Source organism: Panthera leo, chromosome A1 (assembly GCF_018350215.1).
Source record: "Panthera leo isolate Ple1 chromosome A1, P.leo_Ple1_pat1.1, whole genome shotgun sequence".
NCBI lineage: Eukaryota > Metazoa > Chordata > Mammalia > Carnivora > Felidae > Panthera > Panthera leo.
The window spans coordinates 63,494,944-63,512,690 of NC_056679.1; the positions used below are offsets into that span (position 1 = coordinate 63,494,944).

Below are 17,747 nucleotides of genomic sequence, written 5' to 3' on the forward strand. Positions count from 1 at the left end.
TTTAATATATGTCAATTGTGACATCTTTAATGAAATCTGACAGAACTTTACTTTTCCAATTCTGTTAATCAGGTATTTGATCAAACCAAAATTATTTTGCTGTGGTAGTTTGTAGATCAGGAAGTCACTGACTATTCTTTGCAATGTTATCTGAACTTTCGTGGAAGAGATGAAAATCTTATGTTACTATCTCTATAGTATCTATAAGTATCTCTAAGTTACTATAAGTAGTACTTATACTACTAAGTTGGAACTTGGGGAGTGTATCAAGAGAGAGTGCCTTCTTTGGGGCACTTGGATGACTCAGTTGGTTGAGCATCTGACTTCGGCTCAGGTCATGATCTCACAGTTTGTGGCTTTGAGCCCCGTGTCGGGCTCTGTGCTGACAGCTCAGAGCCAGGAGCCTGCTTCAGATTCTGGGTCTCCCTCCCTCTCTGCCCCTTCCCTGCTCATGCTCTGTCTCTCTCTCTCAGAAATGAATAAACATTAAGAAAAAGAAAAAGAGGACTTCTTTTTCATAAATTCAGTTATTCTAGTTTGCCTCCTAAAATCCATCAGAAATCAAATTGTCTAATATCCTTACATTTCTCCCCACCTCCATTAGTTTGTGGGAATCTTAAAGGAAATAACTGCCATGTTTCCCCTCATCTATTTCCACATACAAAGGAAAAATGGGCTTCTCTGGTTTATTCTTATATCTAGATCATTTTCAACCCAAATTATTTCATTCATGTAGGACACTTAGGACCCAGGTCTTATATGATGCTGGGAGTCCCTCCCAATGGATAAGAATATGTGACTAACAAGACCACTAATAAGTATAAAGAAAAGACTGTTGATTGGATAGTAGTAGATAGACTCATCCAATAGCTAGATACAGACTTAGCAAAGTTATATTCCTGCCTTGGGCTTCTGTCTCCTCACCTATAGATTAAGGTTGGATACCTTCTGTTTTTCTTTTTTAAGTTTATTTATTTTGAGAGACAGAGAGCATGAGTAGGGTAAGGTAGGGTAGTGGCAGAGGGAGAGGAGAGAGAGAATCCCAAGCAGGCTCCACCCTGTCCCCGCAGAGCCCGATGCGGGGCTTGAACTCATAAACTGCAAGATCATGGCCTGAGCCGACACCAAGTGTTGGATGCTTAACTGACTGAACCACCCAGGAGCCTCAAGGTTGGAGACCGTCTAAAAGACTGCCTGCTCTGTTAGTCTGGAGTCCTCCCTCCCGTCCACCCTCTCCTCCTCTCTTCTTTCCTTCCCTCCTGCCTCTTAATCCTTTTATCTCTTTCTCTTTTCCAGTCCCTCTTCCTTCTCCTCTTCCCCTCCCCACCCAACACATTATTTTCAGAGTTGTTTTTCTCCTGCCAGAAGATTTTCTCTCCGACCTTCTTGGCATTCTATATACATTTTGTCATTTCATCCATTTTCATGGTTTTAACTATTGACTCTATGTAGGTGATTCTATTCATTAACTTTCCTTTTATCTCCAATGCATCATTTAGAGCTACCTTTTAGAATTACCTCCAAATCAGTTTTAAATGAGAATTTATCTCCTGCTCTAAGGAACAGAGAAGCCAAAACAATACACTTGTTCTACCTTCTAACTTGTACATGTGGGTTATTGGATCTTTGTTCACCATGATTAACTGATTCAAAACTGCTAACAGCTTTGATTTTCCTTCTATCTTTTTGCCTCTGATAGTGGTGGAGCATCCATCCACCTCTGTTTCATCCATCCACCTCTGTTTCATCCTATGAACAGATCGCTTAGTAAATACAGTACCTCCACATTCATTGCTTTTCAACTAGTGATGATCTATACAGTTTTCTCTTCAATTATTATAATTATTATTAAACATTTTAAAAGACCATTGCAAAAGAAATAGAGGCTCCGCTTATGGGTGTCAACTGAAAATGAACAATGTAAATTGTTCTTTAAAAAGATTTCTGAGGAGCGCCTGGGTGGCTCAGTCGCTTGATCATCTGACTCTTGATTTTGGATCAGGTCATGATCCCAGGGTTATGGGATCGAGCCCCACATAAGGCTTCGCACTGAGCATGGAGCCTGCTTAAGATCCTCTCTCTCTCTCCCCACCCTACCCCTCTTCCTCACTCACACACTCACTCTCTCTAAAATAAATAAATAGATAGATAGAAAAATAAATAAACAAATAGCTTTTCTAGATTATTAACTAAAAGTTTTGGCAATTTGATGACTTGAGTAAGACTGAAAACAAAAAGGGAGGCTCTAGGAGAAGTTGTCCTTCTGCAAGAACATAGTGAGAATGGGAAGGTTTGCATGGTGATAAGTACTAAAACAAGTACTCGCTCAGGATGGGAGAAGTGACCTGGGTTAGGGGCAACTAAAAGGGGCCTTTCAAGGTGAGATGGGAACTTGAAGATCAGTGGGAAGCCAGAGAATGAACTTAAAGCAAGAGTAGGTAAGCCTTAAGAAGGGAAACAATTCTTTCAGAGACACTTCAGACTGATTGCAGGGGAGAACAGTACAGAGCAAGGAGGGGGATAAGGAGGAAATGGCAGTGTAAGTCAAAGATGAAAAATAGTCCAAGTAAGTGTGAAGGACTTTTCTATAGCAAGAAGGTATTGAAATGGGCCACCCAAATCGGCTCACCCCAGCAGGGCCAAGGTGACAGGCTAATGTGCTAGTAACAGATGGCTTTCCATTCCCTTTCAATAAGGTGTGAAGTAGAGCTCCCCGGGTAGCGGGTAGCAAGTCAACAAGTAGAAGGCTTTGAAATTTATTTGTATTTGTTGGAATCTGGTATATATGCCTGGACCTTTGGATACAATCAAAGATAACATAAGTCTATGGCTTGTACATTTTCTTTTGTATTTGTAGCAAAATACAAAAAAGAATTGTAAAGATGATGAGAATAAAGATCTTGTGAGGCTAGTGTTTTCAGCTTTCTATCTACCTGTCTAGGAAATATGTTCAGTAGCCAATATGGTTTTAAGTCCAACATGGGAAGGGCAGGGTGAAATAAGATTTCCCTTAACTTATAACTACAAAGTGTTTTTATTTTCTCAAGTTTTAAGGACAGGATGAGAGCCGAGATTCCTAGAAGTTTCCTAGAGCTCTATCGCTAGTCACATTGGATCATGATAGCAGTCTATTTCTTTTTTACTGTGTTCCTTTATTTCAAATATTCTGCAGTTTCATTAAACAATCTCACTCAATATTTCCGCCATCAACTTACATTGTCTTCCCTTGGTTCTTGTGACTAAGAATTGTTGACAATGAAGATACTTTTTTTTTCCATTAAGAAAATATTTTCACACTTAAATATATTTACACTGCACTATCACTATTTTTCAGCTTCTTGGAAATTCACTTTGAGCCTTTTAACACCTTGGTCTTACACTTCCCTAACTTCTCACTTTTGGTCATTTGCCAAGCCCTGTTGATTTTTTAAAAAATAGATTGCATTTTTTAGAGCAGTTTTTTTTTTTTTTTAATTTTTTTTTCAACTTTTTAAATTTATTTTTGGGACAGAGAGAGACAGAACATGAACGGGGGAGGGGCAGAGAGAGAGGGAGACACAGAATCGGAAACAGGCTCCAGGCTCCGAGCCATCAGCCCAGAGCCTGACACGGGGCTTGAACTCACGGACCGCGAGATCGTGACCTGGCTGAAGTCGGACGCTTAACCGACTGCGCCACCCAGGCGCCCCTTTTTAGAGCAGTTTTAAGTTCACATCAAAACTGAGCAAGAAGGTACAGATTCCCCATATATCTATCCCCTGTCCCCACTCACGCATAGCCTACCCCGTTGTCAACATCCTTGTCAGAGTCAGACATTTTTTGGAATTGATGAACCTCAACTGACACATCATTATCACCCAGTCTATAGGTTATATTAGGATTCACTCTTGGTGTTGTATATTCATTCCATTTGTTTGGACAAATTTATAATGACATGTATCCACCCTAGCATCATACACAGTAGTTGTACCATCCCAAACATCCTCTGTTCTCAACCTGCTTATCCCTGTATTCTCTTTGATCTCTGACAACCACTAAGAATTTTAGTGCTAACAGTTTTGCCTTTTCTAGAATATCATATAGTTGGAATCATACAGTTTATAGCCTTGTCAGATGGCTTATTTTACTTCGTAGTATGCATTTGAATTTCTTCCATGTCTTTTCTAATAGCTCATTTGTTTTTAGTGTTGAGTAATATTGCGCTATCTGGATGCACCACAGTTTTACCCAGTCACCTACTGAAGGACATCTCAGCTGCATCCAAGTTTTGGCAATTATGAATAAAGCTTCTGTAAACATCCATGTGCAGGTCTTTGTATGGACATCAGTTTTCAATTCCTATGGATAATTTTCATTTTGTAAGAAACCACAAAACTGTCTTTCAAACTGTCTATACCATTCTTCGTTCCCACCAGCAATGGATAACAGTTCTTCCTGCTCTCCATCTTCCATAACTTTTGGTGTTGTCTGTGTTCTGGATTTGGCCTTGTTGATTTTACTTCTCTCTATAATTCATGAATCTTTCTCTTCATGAACATAGCCACTACTACAGTTCAAAATAACTTTTTTGCCCCTCAGGACTACTTTAGGAGTCTGTTCACAATTTACCTGCTCTGAGGCACTTGGGTGACTCAGTCAGTTGAGCGTTTGACTCTTGGCTTCAGCTCAGGTCATGATCTTATGGTTCGTGGGTTTGAGCCCTGTGCTGGGCTCTGTGGTGACAATGAGGAGCCTGCATGGGATGCTGCCGAGAGCTCAGAGCCTGCTCAGTTTTCTCTTTTAGGAGAAAATTCAGTTTTTTGCCTTTTTTCTCTTCTAACCTCTAATACATTTTCTTTGCAAATATAAGAAACAAGATAAATATGGGTTAAATAAACAAATTAGTGCATAATTCCTTTAATGCTCATTGCATGGAAAATTAAAGAAATTGATAAATTTAATGGAACTTGGGAATAATTTACTCTCATTTCTTCATCTTACACATAAGAGAATCAAATTCAAAGAAGTTCTGCTACTGTTTTCAAGATTTCAGTGCTTAAGATGGAAAAATTAGGACAAGAACCAAAGTCTCCTGATTCCTAGCAATGTTTTTATGTATTTGCAATTATACTACTCTACTTCTTTAAGTACTCCACCTCTTTAAGGTATTGTGTGAGTCTTTTTTATGCTCTACATGGTAATATGTCCAATTAATTAGTTACTTTCTCAATGATAATTATGTAAATTATATAAAGATCTTGGCTAGATAAGTTTTTTACTCTTTCATTTGATTTTAGAAAAACGATTTTAGATTTTAGAAAAACAACTATACTAACACTCTCAAAATACAGGAAGAAGATATAGAACAATTACCAAATGAAATGTCTATACAAATGTATTCATTATTATTTTAAGAGAGGATCTTAAGGGGTACCTGGGTGGCTCAGTTGATTGAATGATTGACTCTTGATTTTGGCTCACATCATGATCCCAGGGTCATGGGATTGAGCCCCACATTGGGCTGTGCACTGAGAATACAGCCTGCTTAGGATTCTCAATCTCTCTCTCCCTCTCCCCCTCTCTACCACTTGCACTCTCTCTCTCTCTCTAATATAAAAAAAAAGACCTTAAGAAGAAAACTACCTTTAGAACTCATTTAGAAAACAGACTGCATATTTAATAGCAAATTATTTCATTTAAAATTTCAGTACAATTATGTAATTGTCATAAATTGAATATAAACCATAAAATACCTATTTTGGTTAAGTAGTCTTATTTATACAAGCAGGCAAGTTTATTAATATACTTCTCTTATTCTGCATATGTTTGCTTCATGTACTTTGCGTATATATACATGCAAAACATATATATGTGCATAGCATCAATTAATCATGGTTGCCATTTTATGCAGGTAATTTGATTCCCCCTTTGGAAAATTAACAAACATTTTATGTCTTAAAAGTTAATATTGAAGTGTAAGTAAGAACATTACATTGTTTTGGACTCTAGCAAATATTACATTCTCAGGTAGGATGGAGGAAGGTTTCTAACTGCCTTTTAATATTTTCTCTTTGAAAGATCAATAAGATTTGTGGTCGTCCAATCAGAACACCTACACAAAGCCCCCGTTGTTCTTTTGAGGGAAGCAAAGAGAAGCATGGGATGAAGATCTCTCCAAGAAATGGTGAAGAGACACTTGCCAACAGAAGAAAGTAAGACATTTGTTTTACAACCAGAAAGAGAAAAGAAAGTAAGCCATTAATTTTCAACAGAATAGAATGTATTCAATTAAGTAGAACCAAATACACTATTGAAGAAAAAAAGATCACCATTAATTACTTTTAAAACTCAGCAGTTGCTCCTATTCAGTTAATTAGGAAGATAAGTACAACCTGTGAGACCAATAAAACTTCCTGTGATAAGGGACATTTGCTATAATACACTATGGCGGGCAATAGGCACGTATGGTCATTGTGCTCTTAAAATGTGGCTAGCGTACAATATTGTACAGCAGACATCTAGGACTTACTCATCTAGCTCAACTGAAACTTTATGCCATTAGTTAATACTTCCCCAATTCCCTCTCCCTGTAGTCAACAATACTATATTGTACCCTTCAAATTTTGTTAAGAAAGTAGATCCTACCATAAAAAAAAAGTTTAAAATATGGCTAGTGTGACTGATGATTCCATTTTTAATTTTAATTGATTTTAGCCTAAATTCCACATATAGTTAGTGTCTACTGTATTGGGTGATGCAAGAGAGAAAAAGCATTCACATAAATGATGAAATCTGTGTTACTATTAAGCAAGTATTTAACAAATGCTTAGATAAGAAGTTTCTATATCTTTAATCTGAAATGCTGAAAATGGCTATACATTGATTCAAAATGATAAGCATTGAGTGGCTTGCTTCTATAACTCACATTTCTACCGCTGCCCCTGTCACTGTTTCACATGTTAAATTAAAGCCTTCATCTATATCTCTTTGCTTGATAATTGGCAGTCAAACTGAAAAACTCTTAAAATTAAAGGAAACTGTTACTTTATTTATTTTTGCATTCTGTTGCCCACTGTATGTCCTAACAAATACTAGCTTCTTGGTGGGTGTTTTTGAAATGAATTGAAACTGAGAATTCTATATTCATTTATTAATCCAAATAGTTATTTCTTTTTTTTTTAATGTTTATTTATTTTTGAGGGAGAGAGAGACAGAGGGAGACACAGAATCTGAAGCAGGCTCCAGGCTCTGAGCTGTCAGCACAGAGTCTGACAAGGGGCTTGAACCCACAGACCATGAGATCATGACCTGAGCTGAAGTCGGATGCTCAAGCCACCCAGGTGCCCCCTCAAATAGTTATTTCTAATAATATCTTATGGCAGCCTCAGTATTTTACATCGCTTTACTCTTTAGAATGTAAACTCTATTTCTTTCCTTTTGGGATAGTGCTCTTAATTGCCTCATTCTCTTCTCAGATGGACTATAATTTGGAATAAAGATCTGGGCTATTGCTCGCTATTTGCTGCAGCTCAAAAGAAGTAGCACTTTGTTTGCATGTAAACTAGCTGTTCTTTTTTCTTCTAAACATCTATAGTGATCAGCAGTCTTTTCTTGTATTTGAGAAATTAATGTGCTTTAGCTAGTATATATAGCATGTAGTGGCTAGGTATAGTGTAGAGTGATTCTTCTAATAAAACCTAGCTAAGGAAGATCTTAAGGTTTTAAAGGTCATGTCCGTTTCACCATCAAAACAATTCAGTTGTTGGAAAGACAAAACAAAACCCAATACAAGTGAAATATCTCAGGAGTAATGAGGGGGTCATGTGAATAGAAAGTTCTGTAAGTATCTATCCAGGCCATTGAATAGACTTCTTGTCACCAACCTTGCAGACTCTTGTATTTCTGTATCCCTAAACAACCAGCCACCTTTAGCTATTACCCATGAACCAGAGTAGGTCCATCATAGACAAGTATCATGCCACACAAAGTAAACAACCAGAGGTATTGTACATGAGCTCACTTAAGCAATTCATTTTTCAAAAAAATGTTCCTTTATTTTTTAAAGAGAGGGGCAGAGGAGGGGCAGAGGAGGGACAGAGAGAGAGAGGGAGAGAGAATCCCAAGCAGCTCCATGCTGTGAGGACAGACTCCCAACACAGGGCTCTATCTCACGAACCATGAGATCATAACTTCCCAGGGTTTCTGTAGAGCATCTTCATTTGCTACTTGTACTCTTAAGGACACCTTTGAATGGATGAGCTGGGTCATCTGGACTGAACATCAGAACAGTTTGCAAAATTCCAAGCTACAGACTTTTCTTTCTCATACAAAACCTCCTTGGGGCTACTCTATATTTGGGTTAGAGCAACACTCAAGTGTATATTATGTTTTGTCTAATATTCAAAGGGACCCAAAAAGCATCGTGCCTCTTCCTGAGTGCTAGGTTATCATAAGGCAGAAATTTGCCTTTTATGTTAGAATAACCCATTAAGATCCAGACAACTAGACATTTAGAACCCCTGCTGAATTGTCAAGCACTTGAAATGTCAGTATTTTTCCCCACCAGAGGCATGAACATGTCTACTAAGGCAACTAGGATGATGTGATCAATATTTTATTATCAGCATGGCGTCCTGTAGGATATCCAAATGATCAGGGCTCCTGTCTGTCATGGAGTGGGAGAATTGCCCTGAGGTCTAACAGTGAAGATATTCTTACCAGCTGAAAGTGAAATATTTCTAATTGTCCTTACTAATTGATAAAGGACAATCAATTGTTAGCTAGATAGCAGGTAGCAGTACATGTTTGGATTTGCTCTGGCAGATACCACATACAAAGCTGGATGTAATTGGAGTCACCCTCTGACTCAGGTTATGATAATCCAAGCATTCTCCAAGCCCATCTCAGTGTGCATAGAATAGCCAAACAAGTGACGTGAATATCGAATAGACTGATTTGGACAAAGATGTGTTTAAAATGCTATATATGGGTACTTTTCTGAACTCCATTCTAATGGTTGACCAGTTGATAGGATTCGATTTTCTATGTGAATGATCACATGGTACACCGGTACAGCCATTCTAGCAAGAAGCTTGCTGTACCTTATAAAACTCGTATACTCTATGTACTTGTCTACCTTACCTTAGCCTGTATCCCAAGAAACTCTTGCTTATATTCACAAGGAGAATTCTTGCATATCTGTGGTAGCTGAGAGTTAGAGGCAAGTTATATGTCCATAACAAGAAAAATAAAATATATTAGTTTGGAATATTATGAGTCAGAAGGATAGAATGCATTTTCATGCATCAAAAAATATCATTGTGATTAAAGAGAAAAATATATTAAATAGAATGAGAATAACAGTGCAATACCATTTTTATAAATTAGTAGCAAATATATAAAAAATTAGTATATATTTTTCAAGGAGAGGATATGGCAAAGTACTTATATTAAATATATTAGAATGGATATTTATAGAAAAACAGGAAAGAGGCTGAAGGATGAAAAAATAAATAAATATTCTATTTCAAGTATAAGTTATGACAGTATGCCAGGGACGGAGGAGTATTCTTTAACTCTCTGTATCTGAGAAAATATGTGTGTGTTTGTGTGTATATACATATAAATAAATATACATATATACATTATTTTAAAGTTTAGGTGAAAAGTGTTTTTTTAATTATATTTTCCTAATAAAAACATAGTTAATACTCTTTCAGTCAAAATTTTCGTGAGAACTAATGATACTCAATTTTTAAATAACTTTTTTTTGCTATTTCATATGCTAAGCATAGATGATTTTTCATTATGGTGTATTGTAGATATAGTGATTATCCAGATAGAGATAAAATATAATTTGCTGAAAAGACTTATTGACTTGAGACTTTCTGCTATAACTTAGTTATTAATTAGAACAAAATGAAAGTTTATTGTAAAAAAAAAAGTAGATAAGGGAAAAATGAGTTCTCAGTCAGCCCATCCAGATCATTAACAAACACTGTTTTGTGCGATTCATAAAAAAGTAAAGTTAAAAAAATATTTTCTGAGTTAGTTTTTATAAGTTACCATTGTATCCATGACAGTATTTTTTAGGTTTTCTTAGTTACCTTGGGTAATTCCCATGAGAATATCTATAACAGTAACTACTATCTATAAATTTAAAGCAATTTAAAACTAAAACAAACAAAAAAACACACACAAGAGTTTCTGTAAGTTAATATAATTGCTCTGGTAGCTGAAAAATAGAAAATTGTAAAATGCATCTGTTGTTTTGTCAGTGTAAATGAAGATAAACACTATTCTATGGTTAACAATTTAAAATACATTTTTACATATAAAGAAGTCATAGTCTTTAAATTATATTGTTATAGTTTACTTTAGACTTAGTATCTTTAGTGGTACATCTTGTAAAATATTGTTGTCCAAAGCTTGCTATTTATTTATTTATTTATTTATTTATTTATTTATTTATTTATTTTAGTATTCTCTATACACAGTGTGGGACTCGATTTGAACTCACAACACCAAGATCAAGAGTCTCATGCTTTTCCAACTGAGCCAGCCAGGTGCCCCAAAATTTGTTGTTTAAAATTATGTTAGATTTATGGCATCCTAACAAAAATACTTCCAGGCTTTAAAACAGTTTAATTTACATAGTTTTCCATTATCCAATCAATTCTTTTCAGGTTGTGTTAATATAACTATTGTTGACTTATATATAATTTGACCAGTTAGCTTTTTTTTTAACTACCCAACAGTATTTATTAAGTGATCATTAATTACTTTTTTGTTTTTCAGTTGGGATGTGTAGTCAATTTTTTGCAGGGGTATATAGTATCCTGAAGTGGTTTAAGGCTGCCATCTTGTTCTTTGTTTTCTCTTTACCCCATGTTCTTTATTCTTTATTCCTCCTCTCTTGCCTTCTTTTGACTTTAACAGGTTTTTAATATTTTTTGGGATCTTCATGGCTTTTTTTACTTGCATTTTTTATTATTCTTCTAATGGTTACCATAGAGATAACAATATGCATTTTTAATTTTTACTATCTGCCTTAAAGTAGAACTTTTACTACTTCATTGAACGATATTAGAACTTTAAAATAGTTTCACTCCATTACCCTCTTCCTATCTTCCATTACCCTATTCCTAACAAATAACTTCTAACAATGTTTTAACGTCTTCCAAGATATTATTGTTATCATTTTTAAATAGTCAATATTGTAATAACTCATATTTTATTCTTTGTGGTGCTTTTTTTTTTATTCCATGTGTCCATCTAGAATCATTTTGCCTTAGCCTTTTGTATATTTTTCATTGCTTATTACTGGTGATGAATTCTCTCAACTTTTGTTTGAAAACATCTTCATTTTGTTTTTTTTTTTTGTTTTTTGTTTTTAATTTTTTTAATCTTTATTTATTCTTGAGAGAGAGACAGCATGTGAGCAGGGGAAGAGCAGAGAGAGGGAGACAGAACCCGAAGCAGGCTCCAGACTCTGAGTGGTCAGCACAGAGCCTGATGTGGGGCTCAAACTCACAAACTATGAGATCAAGACCTGAGCCGAAGTCGGACACACAACCAACTGAGCCACCCAGGTGCCCTATGAACACATCTTCATTTTTGAAGAATATTTTACTAGGTCTAGAATTATAGGTTGTTGCCAGCTACGATTTTTAAAAATATAAATGTCCATAATTGAGTTCATGACATGACACTGTAAGTCGTATGGGAGGCTTAATGGAAACGTTTCATAGGAGAGGTAATTACGGTAGTGGATGCTGCTGATGCCCTACTCACATCCCTTTACCTGGCCATTTTATCTGCTTTCTGGCTGCTCTGTCCTGGTTGCTGATAATGCACAGCTGCCTTATTCTCTGGGGAATTGCACTTAACAAATTGGAGCCATCTATATTCATTATCTCTTGCTGCTTAACAAGTCACTCCAAAACAAAGTGGCTTAAAGCAACAACAACTATTTATTAACCAATTTTCTGTAGGTCAGGAATTTGGGAGCAGCTCAGCTATGGGGTTTTGGCTCAGGGTTTCTTTTGGCAATGGTCTCTTAGGGTGATTGCTACCAAGGCCAGGTGAGGCTGCAATCCTATGAAGCCTTGAGTGGAACTGGCTATTATCTTCCAAGATGGCGACTCACAGGGCTGTTGGCAGGAGGCCTCACTTTCTTGTCACAATGACTTCGTGAGTTTTCTCACTCTGTAGCTGGCTTTCCTCAGGGGCAAATAATCCAAGAGAGAGAAAGGCAGAAGCTGCAGTGTTTTTATGATCTAGCCTTGGAAGTCCCACACTGTCATTTCTGTAGTATCCTACAGGTTACACAGGTCGGTTCTAGTCTGTATGGAGGAGGACTACACACCATCTCATCCATCTGAAAGAGGGGGCTAACTTCCCACCTGCCTCACCCCCTTGGCGGAGGCTCGTAAGCAGGGCCTGACACAGGGGGATAAAAGGCTTGCCCTTACTCAACGTGACGTGGCCAGATAAGTGATGCAATCCATGCTTCCACACTCCCTGTACAATCTGGTTGAAGCTGGGACTGCATCCTGACTTACCTTCTTCCTGCCCACTCTATCCTATTTCTCTCACTACCTTTCTCTTAAGAGTGCTACCTTGATGAATCCTCTGCATCCAAATTCCTGCCTCTGGTATTGCTTCTAAGGAATCTGACCTGAAAAATTACCTAAAACAGATGCAGAATAGGTGTAAACTTAGGCAAAATTATAGTATCTTATCCTAAATACAGGTATTTCTCTCTGAATTCCCAAATCTGTAACCCTTTTGTCTGTTTTCTTTCTCCCCCTTCCTCCTCTGTATTCATTTTAAAAGAGAACCCTTCCATTTAATACCCTTTTCCTTGCTCGATTTCTAACATTTGATGAAGGACATCCATGTCTGTCCTTGGCTCTACCAGCTGTGCTAAGCTTGAAGTATAGAGTATGTCAGTCTTTTGGCTTGGAAGGAAGGAAGCTAAACCATAGCTTTGGATTCCTTTGATTATATTTGGGTGATGTGATTGTACTTGTTCAACCTGCCCTGTTTTGTTTTGTTTTGTTTTGTTTTGTTTTCTGTTTATGTAGAATGCTAATAATGAGCTCATTGGAGACTTGGAGTTATTGATACACACCAGTTACAAAGGTCTCTGAAAGTTGAGAAAGTCAAGGAAGAGCTACCATTCCTTTAAATGTCCAGAAAAACATTACTATTTAGTCTTGTGGGGCAGAAACCAAATCAGCACAGCTGTAAAGGACACTGCACTTATGTAACTGTCTAAACCAGCCCAGGCAGAGTGATTTCCCTGTGGCAGTTCCTGCTCTCTGCTTGATTTCTTGAAGTTAGCTGGTAAGAATAAGCTATTAGCAAGCTTAAATCGGTGATAATTAGCGGTACATTATTATTTCAAAGTGGTGTGGCTGTGCCAATTAAGCGGGTAATTAGGAAAACCCCAGGACAATAAATTAAGAGAGAGTCTCAACACCAGTGCCCCATCTGTTCTACAGCAAGCATTCCAATTAGCCAAACCTCTCATTTAAGAATGCGCCAATTAAGGGGATTGGCTATATGCATGGCTGTGCATTGGGGTAATAACGACTGTCCTAGATGCTTAGTAAAAATAAAATATTTTTGATGTAAGAGGAGATTTTGATGTGAAGGTGGGGAAAGGAGAATTTTTGGAAATACTGGATGTTTAATGTTTAAGACAAATACAATTTGAATTGTTTTATGAGCTTTTGTTTTTCTCAATTTTCTCTTCAGAACTTAATGGAATCTTGTTTTATCGGGCAGCTCCATTTTATTCTAATGTGTTTATGAAATCTTGACTTGCATAGGAATTTTACCACTTGAACATTAACAATTTTTTGTTTTTTGTTTTTAAATGGAGAATGGGAACTCAAAAGGATGCTTGAAATTGCTTAGTTGAAAGAGGGGAATGAGTCAGGGCACATTCTGTTTCAGGATGTGTCTATCCATGAAAGCCAATTAATTGTTACCCTGTACATTGCAAAAGAACACAGTGAAGTGACTGAAATAGTTAATTATGCATAGGAAAAACTTTTAAACATAATCTGAATGGAGAACACTTAATATTACTTAGGATTAATGCCAAGATAGGATCAGTACATATCACATAGGATCAGTTAGCTTAAAACACATGAATTTATAGCTACATGGTCAAACCTTACTTAGCACAATATTTTATTAGTGAAACCAAAATTAATTAATGTTTAAAATTCTTGATGTGTGTGTCTGGGTGTATGTGTTTATATGGTTAAATCAGTATTGACATACTGGGCTTGATGATGAATTGTATATATATAAACTCGGTGGATGAAAATATCCATAGGTCAGGAAAAAGTCAACTCTGAGAAAAAGTTAATATCGTTTATAGGACCGGGGAAAGCAATTTCCAACCTATTTCCTAAAAGGAAGTTAGTGCTTCTTTGAGGTGCCATTATTATTTATTACCTGTAAGTTTAATTTACTAAAATAAAAGTCATGTTCCCTTCAATGAGAGCATTTCTGGCTAATTTAAAACAGTGCTTAGTGAGTGGCGGGTGTGAAGGTACCCAGGGCAGGCCAGGCCAAGGCAGGGCTTTGGGGAGGGAGCAAGAGGCCAGGCCAGAGCAGTACTGAGGAAATGTGAGCTCCGAGGCAGGCAGGCCAGCATCAAGACCTACATGAATAATGAAAAGCAGGACCCTAGGGGGTCAAAAACCAGGCACACAGGAAGAAGGAATGCCAGAAGGCAGAACAAACATGTGGCAAAAGTTTAGGCTAGTGGTGCTTAACCTTTGCGGGTCACGTATCCCACTGAGAATCTGATAAAAACTTCCCAGAAAAGGAAAGTTCATAAACAAATACATGCAAAATTTTGTGTATTGAAAAGCCATTTTCTCCAGTTAAGACTAATATTAAAAATAAAGCCTTTAAAAATGAGGTTTGCTCTTACCTTTTTAGATGTTCATGGAAAAATTAGTGACCATTTCCTGATGTATCTGAAACCAAATTCAAACAACTAAACTAACATTAAGCAGTATTTGTACTGAAAGGTAGGGACTAGAAGTTGAAATGGTGGTTTGTCTTAGATGTGGCTATGCGGGCATGGTATCCAACAGATACTCTTTTTGTTTTGATGGCAGAATTTATTGAAAATTCTAGAAAGCAGATTTGTATAGTTATCACTGACTGCAATTAGAATTCTTATAACTTGCTTGCTTAGATGAAGGTAGGTTTATATCAGGGAGAGTGAGATTTATTCTAAACTCTTCAAAGTTACATCAATGGTCCATAATGCTTTGATCCTCAAGTTAATTTGTGACATCTGTCATATTGAGGCTCTCAACTTTAAGTTAATGTGAGTAGAAATAAATCTCCTCAAATTTCTCATTACACAAAGAATAAAAAAAAATACACGTTTTTTTCCTTAGCCATAGGAAGAAGGATCTTTAAATCGGACAGTTTTCAAACTGATTCTCCAAAAATCTTCTATTTCCCAGTAGCAGCTTTGTTAAATGAGCTAGGAGCTTCTCAGTAGTGTTTATAATTGAGACTGTAGGGTTATCCCATTTATATGGCTCAAAATATCCCTCAACCAAGAAAATCAAACTGTGAATGAAATTCTCCCTGTCTAATATACCTGAGAATGTTTTCTGTCTTTTCTTTCCCCTTACAAAAAGTGAATCTTCTATCCTCTGGAAGGCCAGTAAACATATGCAGAGTTGAAAAGAATTGCAAATTCAGCTTCCACTTTTTTCCATTCAATTTTTGAAGAGGTGAAGAAGATTGAAAGTCATGTCATACTGAAATTGATCATTTTTATAGGAGTGTATAAAAACTATCTCAGAATTTTTAGCAGAATCTATGGGGTCTAAATCAGGATGATGAGTGAGGCTCATTTCTTTTATTAAACTAGCAAAATTAATTGTATGTAGAAGCATCATGGGTGCTCAGTATATAGCAAGAGTACTAAGCACTTTCTTCCACTTGGTTTTGTGTAGATAGCAAAAACATTTCCATCAGTTTAAACCTTTCAGTGGCATTGGAAGTGTCTTAATTAGATGCATATAGCTAATAGGGGAAAATGAGGAACAGGATATTTACATTTTTATCCCTTTGCATATTTAAGGAAATGACAAAGCTGCCAATTCCTCCACAATTATCCTCAAAATAGGAGACATGTGTTTCTAGGGTAGATTATATCCTTTGATGGGCATACTGTTTTTTTGTACTTTTTTGTTTTTGTTTTCCATCTTCACTATAAGACACACCATTTCCAGGGCCGATCATGGTCTCTAGAATCATATGTGGAACCTCTTCCTTGGAAGTACAACTGAAGAAAGTTCAGGGGTAGTTTCAGGATGATTCTTTTTATTTAGGCCCATATTTTAGAGTTAAAGACTTTCACATCAAGGTTTCTTCTCAAAAATATGCTTCATTCTGTTTAATGACTTTGAAGATCTAAGGTGCTCCTTTTGCTGGGTCGGTTTCAGCCTCCTTCAGCAAGAATCTTGTTAGACATGGGCACTGCAACTTTGGGGTCCCACAAATTGAGTAAACTCCAAGGATTTCTAATCTTCATTGTATTTGGTTTATCTACATTGTCCAATGTAAGCTAAGCTTTATATAAACAAACCGATGTATGAATAATCATGATGGAAGGATGTATTATTATAATTCTCATCACATGGATAATATTTTAGATGTTATACTTAAGCAAAGGTAATTATACATTACTCAGCTCTGATCAGTAATATTCTGTGCCATCCAAAATAATACCTGGGTTACATGTAACCTTCAAGAGCCATTTTTTTCTAAAATGAGAATTACTAGAATAATAAGAATAAAATCAAAGATGAAAATATCTCATTTTCTCTGAACCCTTTTAATTATAGATTTTCTGAACTTAAAGCACATACTTATACCAGAGTTCAGGAACACAAGTACTCGCAGTAAGAGTTATACAGTAACCGAAGATGCCAGCAAGAACAGTTTATACCAGAAATATATTGTCCATTGGGTAAGTTGGTGGGTGGCAATGACAAAGAATAGATGACAGAAATCACAAATGAAAAAAAAAGACAAAAAGGAATGAGGAAGAAATCCATTTATTGGCAGACTATTAAAGGGAAAGTTTTTTTTTTTAAATTAGTTTTCTGCTAATGCTGAGAGAGGAAAATATTATACAAAATACGTTCATATCCTCTCAGTCATGGAATTTATAGTTAAAATGTCAGTAACCACAGAAAATACTTTACTGCAAAAGACAGTAATATTCAAGGTTTGACCTAAAATGCTGAATCTCAAAATATAGTTACTCAAATAATGAATCTTAGTATTAATGAAGTTTGCTAGAATCATTAGATTTGCAAATATTTGACTGAATATTCTTGTTGATCTTGACCCAGTCATGTCCTAGACATTTTTTTCCTGTTGAAAACTAATAACATGCTTTCTGAAACCAGCATAACTGAATAAATAATTGCATATTTAATTAAAATGAACAAAAACTATGAGGCAGGAAAAGTTATGTCTCTTCTCTTTTGGGCTGGATGGTCAATTTCCTCAATACTGTCGGATTTGTTTAAATATTGGACATGTGGTCCTGTGTTTACTTTCATAAATGAGTTAAGATCTTTGTTTAAAGTGCTTTTTAATGGAGAACAGCCAGTGCTTTCTGAGGTACATTTTTACAACATGGGAAGATGAGATGAGAGTTAGTTTTGAAAACTGAGTTTTGACATCAGGTTTAAATCACTCTT

At 36.3% G+C, this 17,747-nt stretch overlaps 1 protein-coding gene across 1 annotated transcript in view; it reads left to right on the forward strand.

Moving 5' to 3' along the window:
• GPC5 (glypican 5) overlaps nucleotides 1–17,747 on the forward strand; it is a 1,402,048-nt gene that overhangs the window by 308,849 nt on the left and 1,075,452 nt on the right. The window contains exon 4 of the mRNA XM_042928851.1: nucleotides 6,058–6,191. Coding sequence (XP_042784785.1) covers nucleotides 6,058–6,191 — 134 coding nt within the window. The remainder of the gene's footprint in view (nucleotides 1–6,057; nucleotides 6,192–17,747) is intronic.